This window comes from Rhipicephalus microplus, chromosome 4, assembly GCF_043290135.1.
Source record: "Rhipicephalus microplus isolate Deutch F79 chromosome 4, USDA_Rmic, whole genome shotgun sequence".
NCBI classification, from domain to species: Eukaryota; Metazoa; Arthropoda; class Arachnida; order Ixodida; family Ixodidae; genus Rhipicephalus; species Rhipicephalus microplus.
In genome coordinates, this window is record NC_134703.1 from 166519978 (window position 1) to 166543886 (window position 23909).

Here is a 23909-nt window from a genome sequence, read left to right on the forward strand (position 1 = left end):
GGATTGTTTCCGAGTTTAAAGACGTGTTTTTGGGCCATCCTGGAAGCACAATGGTGATTAAACACGATATCGAGCTAACTTGTGAGGAGCCAATCCGTAGCAAGCCGTATCAATGTTGCCCTGTGCAAAAAGCAGATCGTAAAAGAGGAGATCGGTAAAATGCTGGAGTTGGGAGTCATAGTACCGGACGAGAGTGACTATACATACCCTCTAATATTGGTTCAAGTGCCGGGAAAAGATCCGAGGCCGTGCATTGATTATCGGTGTCTTAACGCCATTACTTGAGACCAAACTTGTCCGATACCAAACCTAGAGGAGAGGGTAGAAGCTGTCACAGTCTAGCTATATTTCCACGTTAGATCTTGTACGAGGGTATTGGCAAGTCCCCCTTACGGAGCGCGCTAGCCGCTATGCCACATTGTTTATCCATTCGGAACGTATTGTCCACATAAGCTGAGCTTCGGATTGAAAAATGCGCCATTTTGTTTTTCAGGCTTAATGGACAGCGTTCTTAAAGGCCTCTCTGAGTTCGCTCTGCCGTATCTTGACGATGTCGCCATCTTCTCAAACAACTGGGAAGAACATGTCGAGCATTTACGAGTCGTGCTGAACAGGTGGAAAGAAGCTTGTCTTATCCTGAAACCTACTAAATGTCACTTAGGGTGCGGCGAGTTGTCATACACGTTGTGGGGCGTGGCAGGCGTAGACCTTCAGAAATTAAGGTAGCCGCTGTCCTGAACTATCCACGACCAACCACAAAATCTGAGATAAGGTCATTCTTGGGCCTAGCTGGATACTATCAGCATTACGTGTAAAACTACTCTAGCATTGCCAGCCCTCTAACTGACGCACTTCGAAAGTCCGAGCTGGTTAAAGTAGTATGGGACTCAGAAAAAGAGAATGCGTTTTGCAAGCTGAAACAGGCCCTGAGCGAAAAGCCTGTTCTCATGGCACCCGATTTCTCTAAGGGATTTGTCATTCAATGCGACGCGAGATATCGCAACATGGGAGCTATATTGTGCCAGGAAGACAGCGCTGGTAACGAAAGGCCAGTTTTGTATTTAAGTCGAAAACTCAGCTGCAGGGAAGAGGCATTCAGTACCTCTGAAAAGGAAAGCGCTTGCCTCGTGTGGGCCATTCAAAGGCTAGTTTGTTATGTCTCCGGTTTGAGCTTTGTGGTCGAAAGCGTCTACTGTCCTCTAACCTAGTTAAATAACATGTCGCCTAAAAGTGGCCGGTTACTGAGGTGAGCATGATACTCCAACAGCACAACTTTGACGTTCGCTACAAAAAAGGAAAGGTAAACGCTAATGCAGACGCATTGAGCCGTGCGTTTCAGTTAGTACCTTCTCCACCTTTTGGTTTCTTGCTGGCGATTCGGGGCAAAATTTTGTCCTCATCACGGCCTTAGCTGAGCGTTCTCGTCCAGAGTGATCTTGAGGGGCCAACTTTATGTTGTATTGTATTTTATTACGTTGTTGTACGTGTAAAAATTGGAATTCTCATTTTAAGAGCCTTGTGTCCCACATGTGCCCCTTGATGTAGAGGGAACGAAATTCCGATAGACACGTAGCTAGGTGTATGTTGTACTATACTTTGTCTGGTTTAGTATATGTTGTACTATACTTTGTCTGGTGTTTTGTCGGATGACCAAGGGCGTTTCCTTGTATCGTGTGTTGTATATTGTCGAACTGTTCTTGACAAGTTGCAGAACCATCGACAAGTGCTGAGACCAAAAATCTTCAGAAGAGACGAGTGAAGCTGGCCGACAAGTTGTGGCGACGAGCCATTGGAGCTGGGATCCGTGCCCAAGAAATTAATGTATTCATGAAACTGAGCTTAGAGCTACATTCTTCCCATTGCCCTGGAGGCAAACCTGGAGGGACCTGGCGAACGAGCGCGCCCGACATCCGAGCCACGGGGAAGCAGCTCGTCTTTCCTGTGCATTGTCTGGTGACGGGGGTGCTGTTACGGGGGGGCAGTCCACACTGAACATCAATGCCTCTGCAAAGGCAATCGGGTCAAGGCCAGCGCATGAGCCCGCCTGACGCGATCAACTCATCGGCATCATCATGTGGCGCCTCCGGTCTGTCACGTAACGCGCAGCGAGTTCCCTCAGCCCACGAGCCCAATGAAGCAATCGGCACCTTCCAGTCTGGCGAGTCTCATGTTGCACCAAACATCCCTCGTGTTTGGTGCAACCACGTGCAGCGGCGGGTCCCCATTGGAGGATTCTGACATCATGGCCAGCGGCGCTTCTGGTTGGACATTTGGTGACTCAAAGGATCCACTCGGTGCCTATAAAAAAAAAGCCATGCGGCGCGTCGCCAGCAGTAGACCTATAAGTCAGAGAAACCTCTCGTTGCTTCAAGCCCCTTGGCTGTCGGCGCGCCCGGTGTCCTGGGCAGCGGCGAGTTTCAGGGCACCCTTCGTAACCTCGTCGGCGGTGCGCTTCGTAACAGAGAGATAAGCCGACGGATGCGTGCGAGAGAAGACATCTTGACTCTTCGAGTTCCTAAGCTGTCGACCCCAGTGCCGAATTTGTAACGCCTCTATTCCTATGCTGTACATAAACCTTGCCTTAACTGACCGTCGACTCGTCCGCTCGTCTATCAGCTCTGCGCAGAACCAGTTGCGAGCTGAGTAACACACGCTACCAAACAGCTCGTGACCTTCGCGGCAGAGTTCCGAGCAGTGGCGCCTTCGGGATTTTGTTGGCATCTTGCCTTCGTAACAGCCCCCCGCCCTTTATTTTTAGCATACTTTCTTTTTTCTTCACTCTGTCCTTTCATTTGTCTTCAACTGTCCTTTCATTCCCCCTTCCCCCATGAGTACACGATTTTGGGCGCCTCTGGAGATCACAAGCTGTATTCCACTGTTGCGGTTAAACGATTGCAAGAAAAAATAGTCGCAGAGTGTTTTTATGGTTTGCACGGGTGGCCCAGGGACAGCTTGCAGAAGATAGTGCCATCAACCACCGAAGATGAGTAAAGTGGAGCAAAGAAGTTGTTTCCAAACAGTGTACACGTACGGTAATTGCAAAAGGCTAAGCGACCAAACTTTTTTTTGCATTACCACATTTTTTCCTTTTAAAAAAGTTTTCATAAAACTCACCCCGTGTAATAAATGCACCCCCAACATTGTTGTGATTTTTCGAGAAAAAAAGTAAATACGGTATATATATATCTGTGTGCGTGTGTGTGTTTGTGCGTGTGTGTGTGTGTGACAGTGTGTTCTCAGAATACACAATACAGCACTTGCCGAACTCATATAATTTTTGTGATAAAGAACTGTTCTAGAAATGCTGTTGCTTAACGTGCTCTGTTACTTTTTCAGTGGCTTCTTATAAGCTAATGTTTTGGATAATTCACTGTAATAACAACTGAATATTCGTGTATCCTATTCAGGAAAGAAAAATGGAAGAATCAACAGAGTTTATCGAAGACCAGATGAGCAAAGTCAAACTTGAAATGGAGGAGGTACTTGATGAATTATATGCATTAAATTCTTCGTGTCGATTTTTTTTTTACAGTGTTGGATAATTATTATTAGTATTGTTTTGCCCTCTTTCTTTCAGAGCTTAAATAAAAGCCGGTTGTCACAGAAAAAATTGGAATCTGACTTGGTGGTGACCAAACAGAAGCTTCTTGAAGTGGAGGCACAGTTGGATTTGGCCGAAAAGGTAAGTAGAGGGGTGGTTTACTCTGCTGTTGGAGGATTCGTGATACGAAAATTGTCATTTGTGTGCTTTGTGGCCGCAAGAAAAACCAAACAGGATTTTCTTTTTTGAAAGGAAGCTTCATGGTTGAAGAAAAATAGTCTCTGTCCACAATTGAAATTTATGGACCAAAGTATTCATCTCAGTTACTCAAAAGTTACGTTGCTGGGGTGCGGACCCTAAATACGTAGATTCCATCTAGGTCGCAGCAGTCCTATTCTGATGAAGGGGGAACGCTTGAGGCCTGCTTACCTTGCAATGTCAGTGTATTTAAGGAGTACTGACATGAATTTAAAAAATTTTTTGTATCGTTCCTCCAAGTTGCAACACTGGCCTATTGAACCCTAAATATAGTATTACGATGCCTGAGAACATGTTGAATAAACAGTAGACCCCCCCCAGTGAATGGAAATCTCTTAAATAGTACTGCTACATTGAAAATGAAACAATTGAATCTATTATTATTGGTTTCGTAGTTGGCTTCTGCACCCTTGTTCATCTTTCGGTAAAAGGAACTCTCGTTAATGGAACATATTTTCCTGGTCTCCTCAGGTTCTGTGTAATAATAGTCTACTATAGTTATAATGCTACTACATTGAAAAACTGCTTTTGGTTTTGGTATTGAATGAGCTATTTCACAGCGACATGTCAGCCCAGTCTGACGTAAATCTAGGTTGTGTGGTGTGTACTATCAGAAAGGAGGGGCACATAAGCAGCGATGAGTGAATCCCACCAACTCCAACATTGATTTTGGGCGCATGAAGGATGCAGTGTTCATTTTGACTCATCATGATAATGTGCATTGTGGTGAGATTGGCTCACATGTGCTGGGCAATATAAACTATAATATTTTATGTATACATTTCCTGGCTACAGTGCATACAGAGCATCAACATTTCATGCCAAGGAAAAAAAAGCCTCTTTTGCCATGTCTCAAGATCGTGTCAGTAGTCCTTCAAGAAATGCAAATGATCGAAGTTAAGTTGTTCAGAGCCCTCCTGTACGACGTATCTCATAGCCTGAGCCAATTCGGGATGCGAAACCCCATAAATGAATCATAAAGCAAACGTTGCCAATTTCTTTCTCGGGTGATCATTCTACCATTTGAGCTAATTGGGATGCTAGCAGATAAAAACACAGCAGTGAATTAATCAGTGATGAGAGAATTTTAATCAATGTAGGGGTGCAACAGCTGTGGCAATTGTACCAAATTGATACAATTCCTGGTTGGTGCACCAAGCTGCGCCAAAATCATGATGGATGGATGGATTGATATGGCTGTACCCTTTAGATCGAGCGGTGGCTAACTCCCGATCCTAGAACGTTTAAACGGCAAGCTATTTATATCTACCACTTATCGCTGTTGGCAGGCATCTCGTGGGGGAACTATCATGTTCTCAGCATTATCAGCAAGATGGCCCAGTGAGTGCGTGGCGGCTGTCATCTCTTACGCGTATTTTGGCCCATGTAGAGAATAAGCAGGTGTGCGCTCGATCGCGCGCCCTTATTTTGCACTGCGAAGGATTGTACGTCTTGGCTAGACTTGGGGTTTCGCTGGAACGATTCTGTTGTAGTTACCGGGCGCACAAAGGTCACTGCAATCGTTGTACAGCCTCCGTTTGCGAAAAGGGTGCACTTTTCAGGCACAGTGAAGTAACAACTCCGACGCTTATTCGCATTCATCTGCACCTGTGAGTACATTTCATGCGTCATTTGTGCGTGAGAAATGCAGGGCACGTTTCGATCTGTTTGCCATTCTGTACATGACCTTCCAATTTGTTGCTATTGTGTTCATTGCTTCGCCTTTGCGGCAGAGCTGTGACTTTTTGTACCCGCTTAAGGGGAGATGCGGGTCGAAAAATCGCGTTTTTTGCGAAAATTTCCACTTTTGAGATATTGCTTCTAAAATCACTTTTGATCATTCAACTATCATTTCCCCAAAGGTCATAGCTGAATTCAAACGAGAAAGTGGTAAAAAGTCGATCTGCGCTAGTGAAGGTAGCTGCCGAAGTCGCGAATTCACGCATCCGACGGCTATTTTTGAAAATCCGCCACTCGGCAACACGATGACGTCCGCCATCGGGGTTTGTTCGGTGGTGTAGATCAAGGCTCCTTCTAGTGTACAGGCGTCCCCCTGGTTTCGTATTTTAGTGAGGAATTTCACAAAACAGTCGTTTCCAAGTCGGTTTGCAGCCAAGCTGCAGCCGCTTCGCGCATCTCTACCGGTCACATGGTACGCTACCGAGGCCGCCATTGGCTACATCTGATCGGCCTCGCTCGCTGAGCGCTTGCGACGATCGGCACTTGCCGTGCGTTTCTACGTTTTTCCGAGTTCACCATGGATAACTCGAAGAAGCGAGACTTCCGAGCACGAAAGTTTGCAAGCAAGAACAAGTACCAAGGGCGTCGACGTAAACCGAAGCGCAAAGCAGCGGTAGAAGAATGCGAGCCGCGGGCCACTAGGCCTAATCAAGGCAGCGGGGATACGGCGGCTTGCGGGAACTTTGACGAAATCGACGCCGCGATCAAGTTCATCAGCGCATCAGAAAAAAAGATTGAACAGTTCGAAAGCGAAAGAACGAAGAGTGTTTGTGGCTCTGTGAGCGGAGTATTTTGTGACATCGGCGCACTGACATCGATGGTAAGCCGTGCTGTTTGTCCAACATGCCACACCGCTGGACTCGTCGTTCGCGACACCGCAAGTAAACGTAAGGGCCTCTCTTCGTTCCTCGAGCTGCACTGTGATAACAGTGAGTGTCCTGAGTCAGTGGTTTCTGCCGCGCATAGTTCGCGGCGTGTTCTGCCGGAAAGACAGCCCACCGATGCCGGTGATGACTGGAGCTACCGAAGCGGCAGCTCGCGTGACAGCTTCGCTGTCAATGTGAAGGTAGTTGTGGCTGCGCGTGCAATAGGCATTGGGCATGAACAGCTGTCGCGTTTTTGCGCTATTCTTGGACTGCCAATACCTATGCATCATAAGACTTTTATTGCAATTGGCAAAAAAGTTCATGCTGCAGCTACCAAAGCTGTGCAAGAAAACCTGGCAAAAGCGCGGATGATAACTAAAGAGAAAGTGGATGGGGCTGATGTTTCTGTCATGTATGATGGCACATGGCAAAAAAGAGGGCACAAGAGCCACAATGGCATCGGCACTGCTGTGTCTGTGGACACTGGTTTGTGCCTAGATTTTGAAGTGCTATCGAATTACTGCCTTGCCTGTAGCCGGCACCAGGACTTGGGTGATGAGGAAGAAATATGGCAAGCATTCCACACACCTGTCTGCGAAAAAAATACAGAGTGCTCCTCTCATGCCATGGAGACTGAGGCAGCTTTGCGCATATGGGGCAGGACATCCTCATACACAACACCATTGCGCTTCACCAAGTTCCTCAGTGATGGGGACAGCAAAGCTTATACCGCTGTCGCTGAGGCCAAGGTATATGGTGAAGCTGTTGTGGACAAGGAGGAGTGCACAAACCATGTGGCCAAGCGTCTAGGCACTGCACTTCGGAAACTGCCAACAAGACTTCCACGAGGGGAAAAGCTGACAGATGGCACAATTCAGAAGCTGCAGAACTATTACCGTATTGCAATCACAAACAACAGAGGTGATATTCTGAAAATGCATCGTGCCGTCTGGGCCTCATATTTCCATTCATCATCGAGCAACACAGCAGGCAGCCACCGATACTGTCCAGAAGGGGCGACTTCCTGGTGCAAGCATAGGCGAGCTGAAGCGCTTGGGGAGGCCCCACCCGACCACACACCAATCTTGACCAAGGCTCAAGGATTGGCTGTGCTTCCCATTTACAAGCGGCTCACAGATGAAAAGTTGCTGGTGCGTTGTATCCAAGGGAAGACCCAAAACGCTGCAGAATCTTTGAACAGCAAAATCTGGTTGTTGTGTCCGAAGACTAAGTTTGCCTCCCGGACAACAGTGGAAACTGCAGCTGCTATGGCCGTGTTGTGGTTCAATAAAGGACATTCAAGCTTTGAACACGTGCTAGAGGAGCTTGGTGTAGTCCCACCAGATCAACTGATCACCCTGGGCCAATCCCGCGACCAGAGGAGAATCGAAAGAATGTCTGCGTGTGAAACAGCCGAGGCAAGGGCCCATCGGCGGAACGTGGCAAAGAAAGCGCGCCTTGATGACTCCCTTCTCAAGCGGCGAGAAGGATCCACATATGGAGCAGGACAATTTTAGGTGCTCTAGCTGTGTCCCTTCTATGATATCACCAAGTTTTGTGCAAATCGCACTGTGTAATCATGAGTAAACATATTTACAACTTTCAAATGCATTTTTCTCGATTTCCATTTTGAGGTAATTCTCTCATCTTGTGCACAATCTTTTTTAGGCATAAAATAGTCCTATCTTGATGAAATTTTGCACAGAGCTTAATCAGCCACTCTAGAATACAGGTATCTACTTTAGGTTGCATTATACATCAGATTTTTTGTTACACAACTTGATACACTGATAGAGAGATGTAAAATATGCATTTAGTACTTTTAATTTTTTTTTTAATGTAGCCAATAAATTTTCTGTTTGAGGTACTTTTCTGTATTGTACTGCTCAAGTGCAGCAGAATGAGCCATTTTGCAATTCTGTGTGAAAATTTTTAGTAAGCTTTATTATGTGCACAAAAAACACTATATTTTGATATCAAAGTTGTAGTAACTCCGGAAGTACTATAGCTATCAAACAAATAATTGCAGTTATGAAATCAGCACTGCAAGCTTTACTAACACCTAAAATTTCAAGGAGCTGGGTTATGAAATAAAAAAAAACCTTTTTCGAGTAGCATCTCCCCTTAAGGGGGGACGTGGCAAGTAAAACTAATTTTTTTATTAATGTACTGTTTGTGATGAAATTTGGTGTGTGTATGTGGATGATTGTGAGGATTCCAAATATGAAAACCGTTTTCAAATACCTCTTGTACTTTTTGAGTTACAAGCATAATTATACTAATTAATGCTCTTCACACTTAAAGAGATAATTATTGCTAAATGAAATTATTTTTTCATATTATTATGTTCCCAAAGCATCAACTTGTGCAAAGAAGCTATTAGTTGATTTTTCTAGTTCTTGTAACCATAAATAAAATTTCCAAAACATGGATGTTGTTTTGCGCACACATTGCAGTAATTATAAAATGTGTTCTAAAAATTTTAAATGATGAGTAAGAAGAGAGATAAAGCTTTATTGCAATGCTAAAGGCCTCCTGAGCCTAGTGCAAAAAACGGAACGACTCTATCAGTCTTTGTTAGAAAATGACAGATGTTCTAGCGAAGGCACATAGGCGAAAATCAAGAGTTGAGAAAACTGACTTTGAAAGTTCACTCTTGTTTGGAAGTTCACAACATGCCTAAAACACTCAGAATCCTCCTGGGCAGTAATCCTGAGATGCTGTGGCCTTGGCCTCTGTAGAGCGCAACCCAGTTTTGCGCTTCTTTGTCGTGGAACAATGCGCCTTTTGAGCCCTCTTTACCCTTTTGGCATCCTTTTCGGCTGCTCGCCGCAAAGAGCAGTCTCCTGGATTGAAGCCCAGTTGAGCAGTGATCTCTTGCAGCGCACTCTTGCAGCCACCATTGAAACGGCAGACTGCATCTGCAACTGCACTTTCCACACTTCGAAGGGAGGCGAACTGGCTCTTGGACTGGAGTGACCAAATGAGGCTGTTCATACTCTCCACAGCGTTCTGGGTTTTTCCCTGCGCACACCTTTCAAGGAGCTCTTTGTTCGAGAGGCGCTTGTAGATTGGCATCAGTGCCACTCGCACGTGAGGGGGCAGTTTATGTTTGTGAGGCGGCAGCGGCTCTCCCTTGGCCAATGCCTGATTGTGCGGGCACCAGGAGTCAGTCCCACTTGGGCACAGGTTGTGGTGTGGATCCTGGTCTGTGGATGTTACATGGTAATAAGTGGCCATGATGGCCCTCTCCATGCCAGGAACATCATTGGGGTGGCTCTTAATGGCCCAGCCATAATAATTCGTCAACTTCTTTATCAGGCCCTGCGTCAGCCGGCCTTTGCCACCCATGCTCAGTCCTCGGCCTTTGGATTTGTGCTCATCAAGAAGGTTGCGCAAGGAAGTGCCCATTCTTTTTTTCACATGGTTCACACACTCCTGTTTCTTAATCACCATGTAGCCATACACCTTGTCTTGCGTGAGGGCAAGGTACGTACGGCTGTCACCGTCGCAGAGCACATTGATGTATCGAAGCTTGTACTTGGTAAACGATCTTTCAAACATGATCCTAGCTGCTTCTACTTCCATTTGGCCTGCATTAGCATCGGTGTTCTTTTGGCACTGTGGCTTGTGTTTCTCAAGCCACTCCTCATAGTTGTCGTCACCAGGCTTGGGGCCAACAGCACAGCCTTGGCAGTAGTTGGACAGGACACAGTGGTCCAAGACCAAGCCTGTGTACAGCTCGATTACACAGCCCACGCCAATATGACTTCTGTGCCCCCTCGTCATCCACGTGCCGTCGTAAATGACGTCAATGTTGGCTGGCACTCCTCCTAGGTCCTTGTAAATGTCATGCACCTTCTGTGCACTTTCTGCTTCAATGCGGGTGGCAGCTGATGTGGTGGCAGGGTGGCTGTACTTCCTTTGCAGCCTCTGGTAGGACTTGTGGTGCAGTGCTCGATGCGAAATGTCCATCGCAGAAAAAATGTCATTTATGGCAGATTGTTTTCTGCCAACTGACTGCACAGCCCTCAAAGCACGCACGTTTACCTCAAAGGGGTTCGTTTTTTGTTGCCCGGAGCACCTCGGGGACGACCACGCACTGTTCACTCTGCCACAATTGTCACAAAAAAGTTCCATCCTCGCCGCGAGTCCAAGGCAGTGCGTAGTCTCGAGGCGTATCGACCCTTCGTCGCACTTGTTGCACTTTACTGACGAAAGCAGACCGTTCAGCATCTTCTTATTTACAATGAAGAATGTGGAGTCCTTACCGCCGTCATTTTCGTCGCAGCCTTCGTTCAGAAGCTCGAGCTTCCGCTTTGAAGCGGACTTCGATGCTACGGCATCCAAAACATCCCGCCTTGTCTGCGCCCGCTGCGCGATTTCTTCACTGCTCGGAATCTGGGCCGAAACTCGCGATAGAATGTTCGACGCGCGCACGCCCGGAGTTGCAACGGCTGCCGACGCGGTGCCACCGCAATCGGGTTCGCGAGAGCGTCCATCACGGTCGACGGCATCCGGCGGTCTGACATACGACGATGTGGCACCTTCCACACTCTCGGCCTCACAACAATCAGCGGAGGGTCTGAGTAGAGGCTCCGTGACGCTTGAAGAGCATGCTCCGTCCGGAACTGCGACTGGGACGGCAGCCGCAGTCGTCTGCCCTTTGTTCCAAGCTTTCCGACGCTTGCCGTACTTGTGGACGCTCCGGAACTTTTTTTGCGGCAACATAGCACCGCAGTATGAGCAAGCACTCAGAAGAGACCACCGATGTAAACAAAGCTTGGTAAAAAAAGCACGCGAACTATCACAAAAGCAGCAAACTGGCAAAAAACGAAGCGCACGCCGGATGATTCTCGACACGGCGGCCGCAGATGCGCTCGCGCTTCCAAGGTTGCCAAGGTGCGCGGCGCAGCTTTGACCAGTAAGAGGTCGCGCCTGCTACCACGTGACCCGTGCAGCCAATTGCCGTTCTTCGTTTTCGTTTTTTTACTTGCTCCTCGCGCTTTTATTTTCACTCGGCGAAATACGAGACCGCGACCATCGGGAAGCCGGCTTTCTCCTCTTTCCAAAGCTACCAAAATGGCGGCCCACGGTCAACAACTTGGCGCGTTTGTGCGGCGTGAACAACACCGTTTCAGGGGCTTTTTTTTCGCACTTTTCGGCGACTAGCCTCGGCAAAAACACTATTTGCGGGATTTGTGGCGCACGTTTCGCTGTAATATTTTAGAACAAGGAAGTTGAAGGTCTGAAGATTACGAAAAAAAATAAATCAGAAAATCGCATATTTTGACCAAAATCGGCACTTTACTTGCCGCGCCCCCCCTTAAAGCCTATTTTTACCTTCCTGTCCCTTAACCCCAGTGCTTTGAAAAACTCTGTGCCATCATCCTGAACTATAGAGTGAAGCCCTTTACAGAACATTATCAAGTGTTCGGCAGTTTTTTTATCCTCTCCACATGCACTGCATATCGTGTCCACCCCTTCGTATTTGGCCCGATAAGTCTTGGTTCGCAATACACCCGTCCTGGCCTCAAACAGTAGAGAACTACCCCGAGTATTATCGTAGATCTTTTCTTTGGCAATTTCTTGCTTAAAAGTTCGATAGATTTGTAGTGCGGACTTCTTAACCATGCTAATTCTCCACATATTGATCTCGGCTTCCTTCACCTTCCTCTTAATCGATAGTTCTTTTTGGTTTAGCCTCCTGCTCGTTTCTAAGTATTTACCCATCAATTTTCTGGTTCGCTTCCTCCATTTTGTATTGCCATTCCTTATGTACAAGTAACTGAACACCTTCCTAGCCCAACACTCCTCCCCCATTCCTCTCAATCGCTTGTCATATTTTATCTTGCTGCTAGCTTCCCTGCCCTCGAATGTTGTTCATCCCATACCACCTTGTACTCCCTAATTTGGTGTATTCTCCTGAGCTCCTAAAGCAAGCCTCCCTATTCCACGTTGCCTAATTTCTAATCTTGCTTGAACTTCTGATCTCATCCACAAGACCGCATTGCCGAATGTCAGGCCAGGAACCATCACCCCTTTCTGAATTCCTCTCACAGCATCATACCTGTTGTAATTCCACAGTGCCCTATTTTTCATCACCGCTGAAATTTTTAAAAATTGCGTCTCACTGTGCCAAAATGCTGAACCAGTCTCAATAATTTCTCGGATGTGTTAATTTCAGCGAGAAATGAAAGCTACGATGGCCACCTGTAAAGCGTGCAGACCCTAACCCTAAACCATGCTTTACAGGGTGTACCAATTATCACGCAACGCATTGAAAAAAAAGATGAATGGCGTTAAGCAAAGCAAACCTAGTGCATATTGTTGCCAGTATACTGTGCTATCCCCTACTATTTTTTTGTAATGACAATTAATTTGTCATAGTCGTATTTGTAACTCAAAAATTACTCGCTTAGTTATCAAAATTACAGTGAGGCAGATCTGTGCATGTTAAATGACATCTGATCGCACTGCTTTCCACAGTACTAGTATTTGCATGCTCATTTTTTCTGGTTAATAAAAAAAGCTGCAAAATTTCAAATGTGACACATGACTAGACGCAGTGTGCATTAGCGCATCTCAAAAAGTAGCCCTCTCAAACAGGCTCACTTTCAGGTAGCCAGTATCAATGAAAGAATTGTGGAAAAAAAAAATACCGATCATACTACCTGCCACTTCCCGTTCGAAGAAACATGCCGCTTTGATCTTACACAGCCAGGCTGCAATTCGGCTGCGTTATCGATGATAACAGCTGAACGTAACATATGGTCAACGATAGTGACGTGAAACCAAGGGAAAGGAATCCTTGCGAAATTGTGACACAAGTTGTAGGCGCCCGACCTGTACCCTTGTCAATGTGCGGAACGCTGTCTCTGGCAATGAACAGATGCAAAGCGGTTGCTTGCAGTAAGCTCATTTGAGGGTGCTGCTTTCTTTTTTGAATGAGAGTGCATTCACGTGTTATTTTTCATATTTCGTGGGCTTTCTTTATGAACAGGCAAAAATGAGGACCCAGTTAGTACGTTGTTGGAAGTAGCAGACAGATGTCGTTTTAAAATGCTCACATCTGCCTCATTCACATTTTGATGATAATGTCACGCGCTAACCCTAACCCGCACACCACACACCGCTACGTCTTGCCACTCCTTCCAACCAGCCCGAACTCCCCCTTCCCCACACACGCAACCCCCCCCACTCCAGTCCCAATGATGATGATGACGCCGTCACGTAGTGCCCTCTTTCGGCCAAGTCCCGATGATGATGACGCCGTCACGTAACGCCCTCTCTCGGCCACCTCACAGGTCTCCCCCCCCCTCAAAATGTGAAGCCACCACTACACATCGCCTGCAGCGTCATGGTACAGTGTCAGCTGATCTGCGTGTCTCACACCGTGGCGACGACCCGTTTTGGGGTCCACTAGAACAAAGTCATTCTGTCCTACACGTCTCACTGCCCGAAAGGGACCGGAACGCCGGGGTGCAAGCTTCGAGGAGAAGCCCTTGGTGGCATCGCTGAGGGAGTGGCTTTCGAGCAGAACAAGATCACCCTCCCGTATTGTCAGTGGCCGCCTGTGCTGGTCGTAGCGAGTCTTCCGGGCGCGCCACATGTGGTTTTGGTGTGCCCTGGAGAAGTCAAGCACCTCCTGCAGACACTTGGAGACCTCAGTAGCAAATGCACGGTATGCTGTTGCAGGAGGCTCCGCGTCATCTTTGGCCTCAGCCTGTGTCCATGGAGTTCTCAGCTCCCGGCCATAACAGAGGAAAGCAGGCGTGTAGCCCGTGACAACGCTTTCAGCCGTGCGCATGGCCAGGGCTATTTCAGGGATGTGCTGGTCCCAGTCTTTGTGGTTGGAACAATAAGCCCTAAGGCACTGCTTGATAATGCCATTGTGGCGCTCCACCATTTGCCCGGCAGGGCGGTACGGAACAGTGTGTCGGTCTTGTATGCCCCAATGCTCAAGGAGGCCCTTCCACAACCTGCTTACAAACGGCTTTCCATTATCACTTGAAATGGAGACAGGTGTGCCATGTCTGCAAAAAACCTGGATCATGCAGGCCACCACACTCTTGCTGTTTGCTGCCCGCAATGGAAAAAGTTCAATGAACTTGGTGAACTTGTCAATCACCACGAGAAGGTACTTGTGGCGTCGAGGCGTCATAGGCAAGGGCCCAATTATGTCCACGCTGAGCTGTTCCATAGAGGCAGTGGCCCATTGACTGCTCATCAGCCCTTCTGGCTTCTGCCGGTGGGCTTTGGTGCGCTGACAAACCTGGCAGCATCGCACATACTTGGATATGTCCGAGCGCATACCCAGCCACACGAAATTCTGAGAAACGCGTTTGAGGGTCTTAAAAAAGCCGGAGTGGCCGCTAATCGGGTGGTCATGGGACAGTCGCAGGACCAAGTTGCAGAGATGGTTTGGTAGCCAAGGTACTTTCCTGTTCCCTCGGTGCTGTACAAGCAACCCACTCTCTTCCATCTCGGTCGTCTCCGCCAGGTCTTTTATCAACGGTTGATCACTGTCAGTGGGCGGAAGCTTCCCTCCCTTCATCACAGTTCGTAGTTTTGACAGTATGGGGTCCTGCTCTTGTTCCTGGGCGAGGAGCCCTGCATCATTCAAGACAGTAGTGTCGTCCACTTCAGATGCTACAGCAGCTGCCTCAAAGCTGATTTGTGGGCTGGGCTCTGGAACAGCCATAGGGAACAGCGTCTCGTGTAGACTAGGGCTTGGAACTTCCTGGTGCTGAAGGGGAGCTCTGCTCAAGGCGTCGGCTGGCACATTTGCAAGACCCCGCCTGTGCTTGATTCTGCAGTTGAAACCTTGCAGCCGCAAAACCCAACGCTTTACACGTGGTGAGGCCTGGTCTGTGGTGAACATCCAGGATAGTGAGGAGTGATCACAGTGTACCTCAAACTCGGTGAACTCAAGGTATGGTCGGAACTTGTCCACTGCCCACACCACAGCGAGACACTCCCATTCTTGCACTGTATAGCGCTGCTCTGCCTCAGTGAGGACCCTGCTAATGAAGCTTATTGGACGCAGTTGAGCATCACTCTCGGCTGCCTGCAGAAGCACCGCTGCAATGCCGACTCCACTGGCGTCTGTTTCCACCACGAATGGTCTGTTGAGGTCCGGCAAGTTTACAACAACATCGTCGGCCAGGGACTGCTTAAGTGCTCTAAAGGCTTCCTCTTGCTGCAGCTCCCACCGCCAACGTTGCTTTTTCTTAAGGAGTTCTGTGAGTGGACGTGCAGTGATAGAAAACTGAGGTATGAACCCTCTGTAATAGCCTGCTAGTCCCAGGAAGGCTTGCAGCTGTTTGAGTGTTGTTGGTTGAGGATAGTCCAGCACCGCTCGCACTTTTTCCTTGTCCGGCCTACACTGCCCGGGCGATATTTCATGGCCAAGGAACTTAAGGTATTGACAGCACACGTGCACCTTCTCTGGGTTAATGGTCAGCTGTGCCGAACTTATCCGCTTCAACACCTCCCGAACATGCTCAAGATGATCCTCTAGGGTCTCCGAATACACCAGGACATCATCGAGAAACGCCATGGCAAACTGGTGATTAATTCCCTCCAGTAGTCGGTCCATCAGGGTCTGAAACGTGGCAGGACCTCCGGCAACTCCAAAGGGCATTCTCATGAACTCGAAGGTTCCCCGATGGCAAATGAACGCTGTCTTTGGAATATCTTGCTCTTGAACAGGGATTTGAAAAAAACCCTGTGAAAGATCAAAACTTGAGAACCACCTGGCTCGTCCCAGCTGTGCCAGCAACCAATCAGTCCTCGGCATGGGGTAGACTGGCACCTTAGTGCGTGCATTTAGCTGGCGGTAATCCACAGCCATGCGGTAGCCACCAGACTTCTTCTCAACCAGGACTGGAGCACTGGCATGCTGACTTTGGCTAGGGCGAATGAGGTTCTGTGCCAGCAGGTCTTGAATGCAGTTGTCCATGATGGCCTGCTTCTTAGAATTCACTGGTCGCAGTTTGCATCGAACAGGTGGGTTGTCTCCCGTGTCTATGCGATGCTCTGCCAGGGTTGTGCAGCCCGGAGTTGTGGTGAAGATTTCGCTGAACTCTTCTAAAATGTTTTTCATGCATGGGTCTAGGTCCGACGAGTGGCCGGAAATGATTACATTGCAGGCTGCAGTCGCCTCCGGCACACTGGCACACACAGTGGCATCGCTCTCAGCAAAAATGCAGCGCAGACTGTCTCCAAAATCATCCACTGCCTCTGGCTGTTCCTTAACGGCCTTGACAAACGGCACAATTCTTTGTAGTTCTGTGCCGACAGTCCACCCACCAAGTGACACGTGCAGAGAGATGCCACTCACCGTCAGGAAATCCCTACCAAGGACAACGTCACGGCACAGGTCAGGAACGCACAAAAACTGCTGTCTGCGGCAACCGGCAGCCCACTCGATCTGGCACTTCAGAGACATGGTTGACTGCGACCAGCCTGATTCCAAACGCAGCACGCGTACGTCTGCCTTGGGTTTGGCTCCAGAAGCTTGGGCCGCCGCCGCGGCGTGCGGTCCGAAGAAGCTTACACTTGAGCCTGTATCTAGCAGGGCCTTGAACGTCGACGACCCGATATGGACGTCCATAAGGGGCTCTTTGCCACCGGCTGTGGTCGCTACTTGGTGCGCACTGCCGTAGGTGCCCGCCGGGGCAGCACCTACCGCCACTGGTTACGGGCACTGTGCTTGCAGGTGACCCGATCGCTGGCACCGGAAGCAAACGGGTGGCCCCATTCGTCGACCCGTGGCACAGTTACGAGATATGTGGCCGAATCCACCACAGCGATGGCACTGCACACGCATTGCTCCACTCGCGGGCTCCTGCCGCGGCATCGGTCCTGGCCCGTAGGGTGAGAACGGAGGCGCTGTGTCGCACGAGTACTGTCGGTCCCGGCAGTACGACGGGTCTAGCGCAGCTGGATGCAGTGGCCAGTGATAAGTCGGCGGTGCCGGTGGGGCAGCAGCAAACGAAGCGAACGACGCCGTCGCCATAGTGTTCGGTTGCGGCAGTGAGCGATGGTCGGGGGCCTGGCTAGGGCGGAACGCCAGATATCTGGCTACTTGGTTGCTCGGAAGTGGCGGTGGTCTGTACTGGAGGCGACGCCAAGCCCGCTTCATTAGGCCGTCGGCTGCCTTCACCAACTCGGCGAGGTCGTTGTAGGCATGCCCCTCCGCCAAATCTTGCAACTGAGGGTGCATCTGCCTCAGTACGCGCTGCACCTTCTCGGCTTCGGAGACCTCTTCCCCGATGCGGTCGTAAAAAGTAGCGATCGCATATATAAACTCTTTCAAATTTTCTTCCGGGTGCTGCGTGCGCTGTTCGAGCTCCGCCTTCAGGCGACGCTTCGCGCCAATCGACGAGAACTCGGAGCGGAAGGCGGCGGTGAATTGCTCCCACGAGTCGAACCCGCGCACGAACCGCCACCACAACTTCGCGCCACCCTCGAGGGCAGCCGGTACCACGTGTGTCAGTCGCTTATCGGCGGCGACCCCCGTCACGAGGCAGAAGTTTTCCAAACGTTCGAGAAACTCCTCCGGCGACTGCAAGTCTCTAGCACCGGAGTAGCAAGGGAGGTGCGCAGCGGCGAGCCGAGGCGCAGAGTCGTCGGTGGCCCGAGGGGCCGCGCCAGTGTTAGCGGCCCCAGTCCATGCTCCCACGTGCGGAGCCGTGGGCAGCGGCGTCGCCATCACTCGATCGCGCACGACCGCCGCGATTCGTTCGCGCTCCATGGCGGAGCCGTCGGTGCCCAGCAACAGCTCTTCAACGAGACCTTGGAGCCTAGGCATGTCGTCCGCTGCTGTTGTCGGGCCTGAAGCCATCCCGGACGAGCCCCCACTTGTCACGCGCTAACCCTAACCCGCACACCACACACCGCTACGTCTTGCCACTCCTTCCAACCAGCCCGAACTCCCCCTTCCCCACACACGCAACCCCCACCACTCCAGTCCCAATGATGATGATGACGCCGTCACGTAGTGCCCTCTTTCGGCCAAGTCCCGATGATGATGATGCCGTCACGTAACGCCCTCTCTCGGCCACCTCACAATAAAACTTTCAAAATTACAAATATAACTAATTAATTAGTTCTACTTGGGTAGTGAAAACAACGCAAAAATATAGGCAGGGACAGAGAGAGACGACACCGTGCTTTTTCTGTCCTTGTATATATGTTTGCGCTGTTTTCACTTCCAAAGTATGAACCACCAACTAGCCCAGCTTTTGCTATTATTGTAATTAATTAGTTGTCACTACAAAAAAATTTGTAGTAGGTACTGCAGTATACTGGGAACAATATGCATGGTTGAGTTCGCTAATGCCGTTCTCCTTTTTTTTAATTCGTGCTGCGTGGTAAATGGGAGACACCGTACACTCGTTAGGTGAGGACAAATGCAAAACGCGATTGAGTAGATAAAGTAGCAACGCTGTGCGTTCATCAGTCCGCTGACCGCAGCAGCATCAAGGGGACGGCGAAACTTCAAGACAAAACTATGTTGCTGTAGCCCCTAATGGTTTGCGGGAAATATAAATTTCTTTACCTGAAAATGTGGTTATAGCATGTTAGGAACTAAAACTGAAAGCGTATGCTGCGTTCTACACGCGCGGCGTCCTGCTCAACGGGAAGCTCGACGTACTGCGAATTTCGGTGTTGCCAGCGACCTCATTAGTTGCGTTAGCAGCGGCACGTAAAACTGTTTTTTGTATCGAAGTTGCGTCGTCCTGGCCACAGTCCTGGCGATAGATATCGGGTGCTGTCACCGTGATAACGAGTGTGCCGTTGTTACTTTGCCTGGTCAAACGTGCCTTGTAAGAGAGCAGGAGCGGTGCCTTACCCCACTTTGAAAAAAAAAAAAAAAAAAAAGGAAAGGGGGGGGGGGGGGTGGAGCATTTTGAAAATTTCTTGGCCTTGGTTCTAACTCATGCAAACAATACTGCTTAAACCACTTTCGCCTCAATACAGTCGTTCCCTGCTGTCAAGTGTATTAAGATTTGGAAGGGGCTGCTAGCATTTGTCACGGGACACGACAGATTTTGTACAAGTACTCGTTGCATGGGTAGGTTGCATAATTTTGATTACTTTTTGATTCCCTAAAGAAGCAAAGTTGCACGGTAGCTTTTTTTTTGTTTTGCCTCCCATACTCCTCGGTTTTACGAATCGCCTGAATTTCTCAAGGTGGAAAGTTTAGCAGATCTATATTTAAAATTCGCCGAGTCTGTCAAAGGATTTGACTGGCGCAGGAAATGCTAACGTGGACTTTATCATTGTTAGCTCAGTGGGGCAGTTTAAAATACTACTTTTACAGAAATGGCTGTGCTCATGTTATACATTTTTTTTCTAAATGTAAGCCTTCTTTTTTATAGTGCTCCAAATTTGGTATGTTGTGACAGTAATAAATAAATGTTTTGTCCCGTAACTTGCTCCGAATTTGGATATAGAGCTTTAAAAGTAACATTTTGCAGCTCCAAAAATTGCTCCAAATTGTATTTTGGGTGGTGCACCCCTGCCAATTATAATGTGACTTTTGCAGTATGGTTTGACTACTCCCTGGTTAGCTCAAATGATAGAGTGATAGCCCCTAGAAAGGTCTGAATCTCAAAACCTTTTTTCGAAGATGAAGTGTTCTTTTTTAAAATCCCGCAAGGATTTCCCTGTTGTTTTGTGCTACGAAACAGTCGCGTGGCACTTCGTCGCTTCTGTCGTCTAGCAGAGAAACAGACTGAGTGCCAGGTTTCATTCACTTGAATTGCTTTCTCTCTATATCCTAAATACTAAAAGACCATTAAAACTAAACATAATGTCTCCAGTACTTTCCTTGGCTTCATTAGGTGGAGTCCAACAAAAAAATGAGCCTCTTGATCCATTCCACTTCTTATCTAAAAGAAGGGCTGTCGGCAGCAATGAATGTGTTATGACAACAGTAGGAAGCTAAAAGTTGCAGCTTGGTATTGGTTGCGGCAAGACATTGGCAATGTGATACATCTGGGATGGTATTTTTCCTTCACAGTACACCCAAACTTAACTTCGATATAAGAAACTCGGATATAACGAAATATTGGTTTTAATTAAGTAAATAAAAGATAGTCTTGCAATAAATATAGTGTTAGGAATATACCTCTGTAATGAATTTTCAGATATAACGAACTTGTTCTTTTTGTAAAGATGCAACTTTGTTATAATCAGGTTTGAGTGTAGGTGTAAATAAACTGATGGTTACGACAGTGAAGACTCGTTTGGGAAGAGGCATTTGTGAGGTCCAGTGAAACACTCGAGGTCATACTCAAGGTTTGCTTTTATTCTGCCAACAGTGCCAGAGTGTGCATGCTACAACCGCCGGTGCAATCTGCACAAGGGGCCATCATCTTCTACGATGGCATGGCAGTTAGTGCTTTTCACTGGGCTTGAGGTCACATGCTTGCTTGTTATCACTGAAACATCTTCTCATGTTGAGGCATAATGCAAGAACAGCTGCCTGCAGGTATTTTTGTTGATGCTACAGAGATATATCGGGTGACGATTCATACAGCTTTCTGCTCCTGGCATTCGTCTGTATTGAGATGCATAGTGATGTGCATTTTCTAGTAACGCTCAGCTGAAATGAAAGTGAATGACATCATATCCTGCTCACTGTATTTCTCTTTACAACCGGAAGTTACTCCTGGTACAGTTGATGCTGCTATTGCTGTAGGCTTCGAGACAGTAAAATGATAATTTTGTGACATGCATGGTGCAAACCACACGTTGGCACATTTCAAGGTGACACTTGTAGTGACATGTATCCCGAAGAAGTACGGCCACTAGCGTGGGTCCGGTCTTAGCTAGCTGCAGGCCATGCGTTAATCATCGCCGTGGTGAGAACACGATACTGCTCAAGGTTGCAACACTTTATTGTCTGTGGCAACACCAAAATGCAGTACAGTCCGTTGCAAAGGCGCTGCGGGAAAGCAAATGGGCTTATCCACGCCACGGGTGAAAAGTACTACTCAGGGGGTCACGAGCACGTCTTTGTGGTAAAAGTGATTCACGGAGACACCGAGACCAAGGCCCGGGTGCTCCAGTGAGGGCAAAGGCACTCGCGTTGGCTTCGGAGAGATACGGGTCGGTGTAGCTTGGCCACGCACTAAAACACGTACCCTCTTGGAACGAGCGTATGCAAAGGGGCAACAAAAGGGGAGCGTTCGTCTCGGGAACGAGGCGCCGTCAGCGAAGTTTGACGAGCCCCAAAAAATGGAACTCGACAGACGGAAAAGGGAATGCGTGCTCACCATTGGCGATGCTCTTTCATTCTCCGCAGCGTTGCCAATAAACTTATTTGTCCCCCGCTTGCGTGCAGTAGCAGTCCCGGGACGTGTCTTGCGGCAGTGGGGGAAGCGTGTGGAACGGCCCTAACTCCCCCAAGATTGCCCGCTTCGTGGTAGTTTGAAGCAAAGACACAGGTCGAATTTTCGCTCAGCCACCGATCTGCCGACGACAGGTCTGCGAATACATTCTGTTGAAGTTTTCGGTCTCTCATCATGTTACACTACGATGAAATGCTGTCTTTTGAGGCGTTGGCAGCGGCCTAGTGTGATCATGGGGTCTGGCGATTTCGTCGGCGGGCGACTCGTCGGCTGATAATTTGCGCCTGCCTTGTGTTTTCATTGAGATCATGTCAGAGTCGTGTCGGTCTAGTGTAAACGTGCCTTTACTGGCATCGCTAAGAGCGTGGTTACGCTTCAGGACAAGATCGCCCATCTCAAACACTAGGTCGCGATGCTTGCGGTCATTATGGGCCTTCTGCTGAGCCCTGGCCGACGCCACACTTTGCCTTGCTTTGCAGAAAGCTCGACAAAGCCTGTTCTGAAGTATCGACGCGTAAGCAGAGTAGTCTGCCAGCGTCTCCTCGTTCTCGAGCTGGCATTGAGTGACGCTGGTCACGGGATTTCCCACTCCCTTCCAAAATTTAAGAAGGTGGGCGAGAAACCAGTTGAGCGACTCTCGGTTCGAATAGCGAACACGAGCTCACTCGCTCGCTGGATTCCATGCCGACCGGTTGCGCCCTCGCGATCTCTGACGACAGTGCAGCTTTGGCCGACTGGGTTGGCCCTACGCTACCTCCTGATGCTGGTCCCCGACGACGACAGCGTAGCTCTGGCCGACTAGATTAACCCTACGCCTTCTCCTGTCACCGACAAGAGCTCTCATCAGTGGTGCCCCGTCCTCGGACTCCTGCAACCGTCTCCGCCTTTCCTGTCTTCTCCTTCTGTCGTTCGCTGTCCCTGTGCCTCGCTCTCTCCTTCCTCTCTCTTTATCTCTTTACCTTTTAATCCTATCCTTTTATTCCCTTCTCTACCCCCCTGCCTCGTGAGCTACTGTTGAGGTGTCCTCTCCCTGAGAGACAGTTACGGGGCTCACTTTTCACTTCTTTTCATTTAAAATCACTTCCCCTCACTCAAATGGTCTGCCCAGTCCCTTTGACTTTCGGCAAAGACCGCCAACATCGGTTTGAACGTACGATTGATGCGCTTCATCAAATTAGACTGGGGATGGTAGGGTGAAGTGGTGCAGTGATCGATTCTGAGGGAACGGCACGTGACACCAAACACTTGAGCGGTGAATTGTCCCTGATGAGCCTTCCTGGGAAGCCGAACTGGCAAAACACTTCCTGCAGCTTCTCAAGCACCGCTCGCGCTGTCACCTTCTGAAGAGGGAACAATTCCACCCATCTTGAAAAGTGATCAACGACTACCATCAGGTGAATAAACCCCTGCTTACTTTTGGGAAACGATCCTATTAGATCGCAGGTGGCCACTTGCCACGGACGCTCACTGACAATCGGTTTCATCTGACCGGGCGGTTTGCCACACCTTGATTTCACGGTTCGACAGATGCGGCAAGAACGGCAATAGCGAAAAATGTCACGTTTCATGCCGGGCCAAGTCACAACGTCGCCCAGTTTTGCAAAAACTTTCGAGCCACTCAGGTGACCGGCCATAGGTTCGTCGTTAGAGGATCGCAACAGTACGGCTCTCAGACTTTTGGGCATAACCATCTTAAGCGGGTCAATGGACTTGTCATCAGTGGCTATGTACTTCAGTAGGAGTCCGTTATGGTCCAGAAAATATGAATCCGCCGGGGACTCAGCAACACACGCTGATTCGAGCCCCGTATTCGCGCCTGCTGCAAGGCAAGCAGCGTCACGGCCCTTTGTCTCGCCGAGACAGTCGCTATCGGCGCTCGCTGCAGGACAAGCAGCGTCACAGTGGTCTATCTCTCTGAGACCGTCGCTCATTTCGCGACAGAACGGATCACTTTGCTGGGCCTTCAGAAGCTCTTCTCTGCTGAAAGCGATTCCCATTCTCCCAAAATGGGGGAGTCTGGTATCGGGCCCAGTCAGGACCGCAGCAACAAGCGCTTGAGTCGGCGTCACGGGTTCGCTCTCGACATCGTGGCCTTTGAAAAGCTCCCCCGCTCGGCCGCTTCGTGGTGCACCGCTT

The 23909-nt window shown here is 49.0% G+C and overlaps 1 protein-coding gene across 1 annotated transcript in view; it reads left to right on the top strand.

The window, feature by feature from the left end:
- LOC119172452 (leucine zipper transcription factor-like protein 1) overlaps nt 1–23909 on the top strand; it is a 54393-nt gene that overhangs the window by 25829 nt on the left and 4655 nt on the right. Inside the window, exons 7-8 of the mRNA XM_037423562.2 lie at nt 3408–3479; nt 3578–3682. Coding sequence (XP_037279459.2) covers nt 3408–3479; nt 3578–3682 — 177 coding nt within the window. The remainder of the gene's footprint in view (nt 1–3407; nt 3480–3577; nt 3683–23909) is intronic.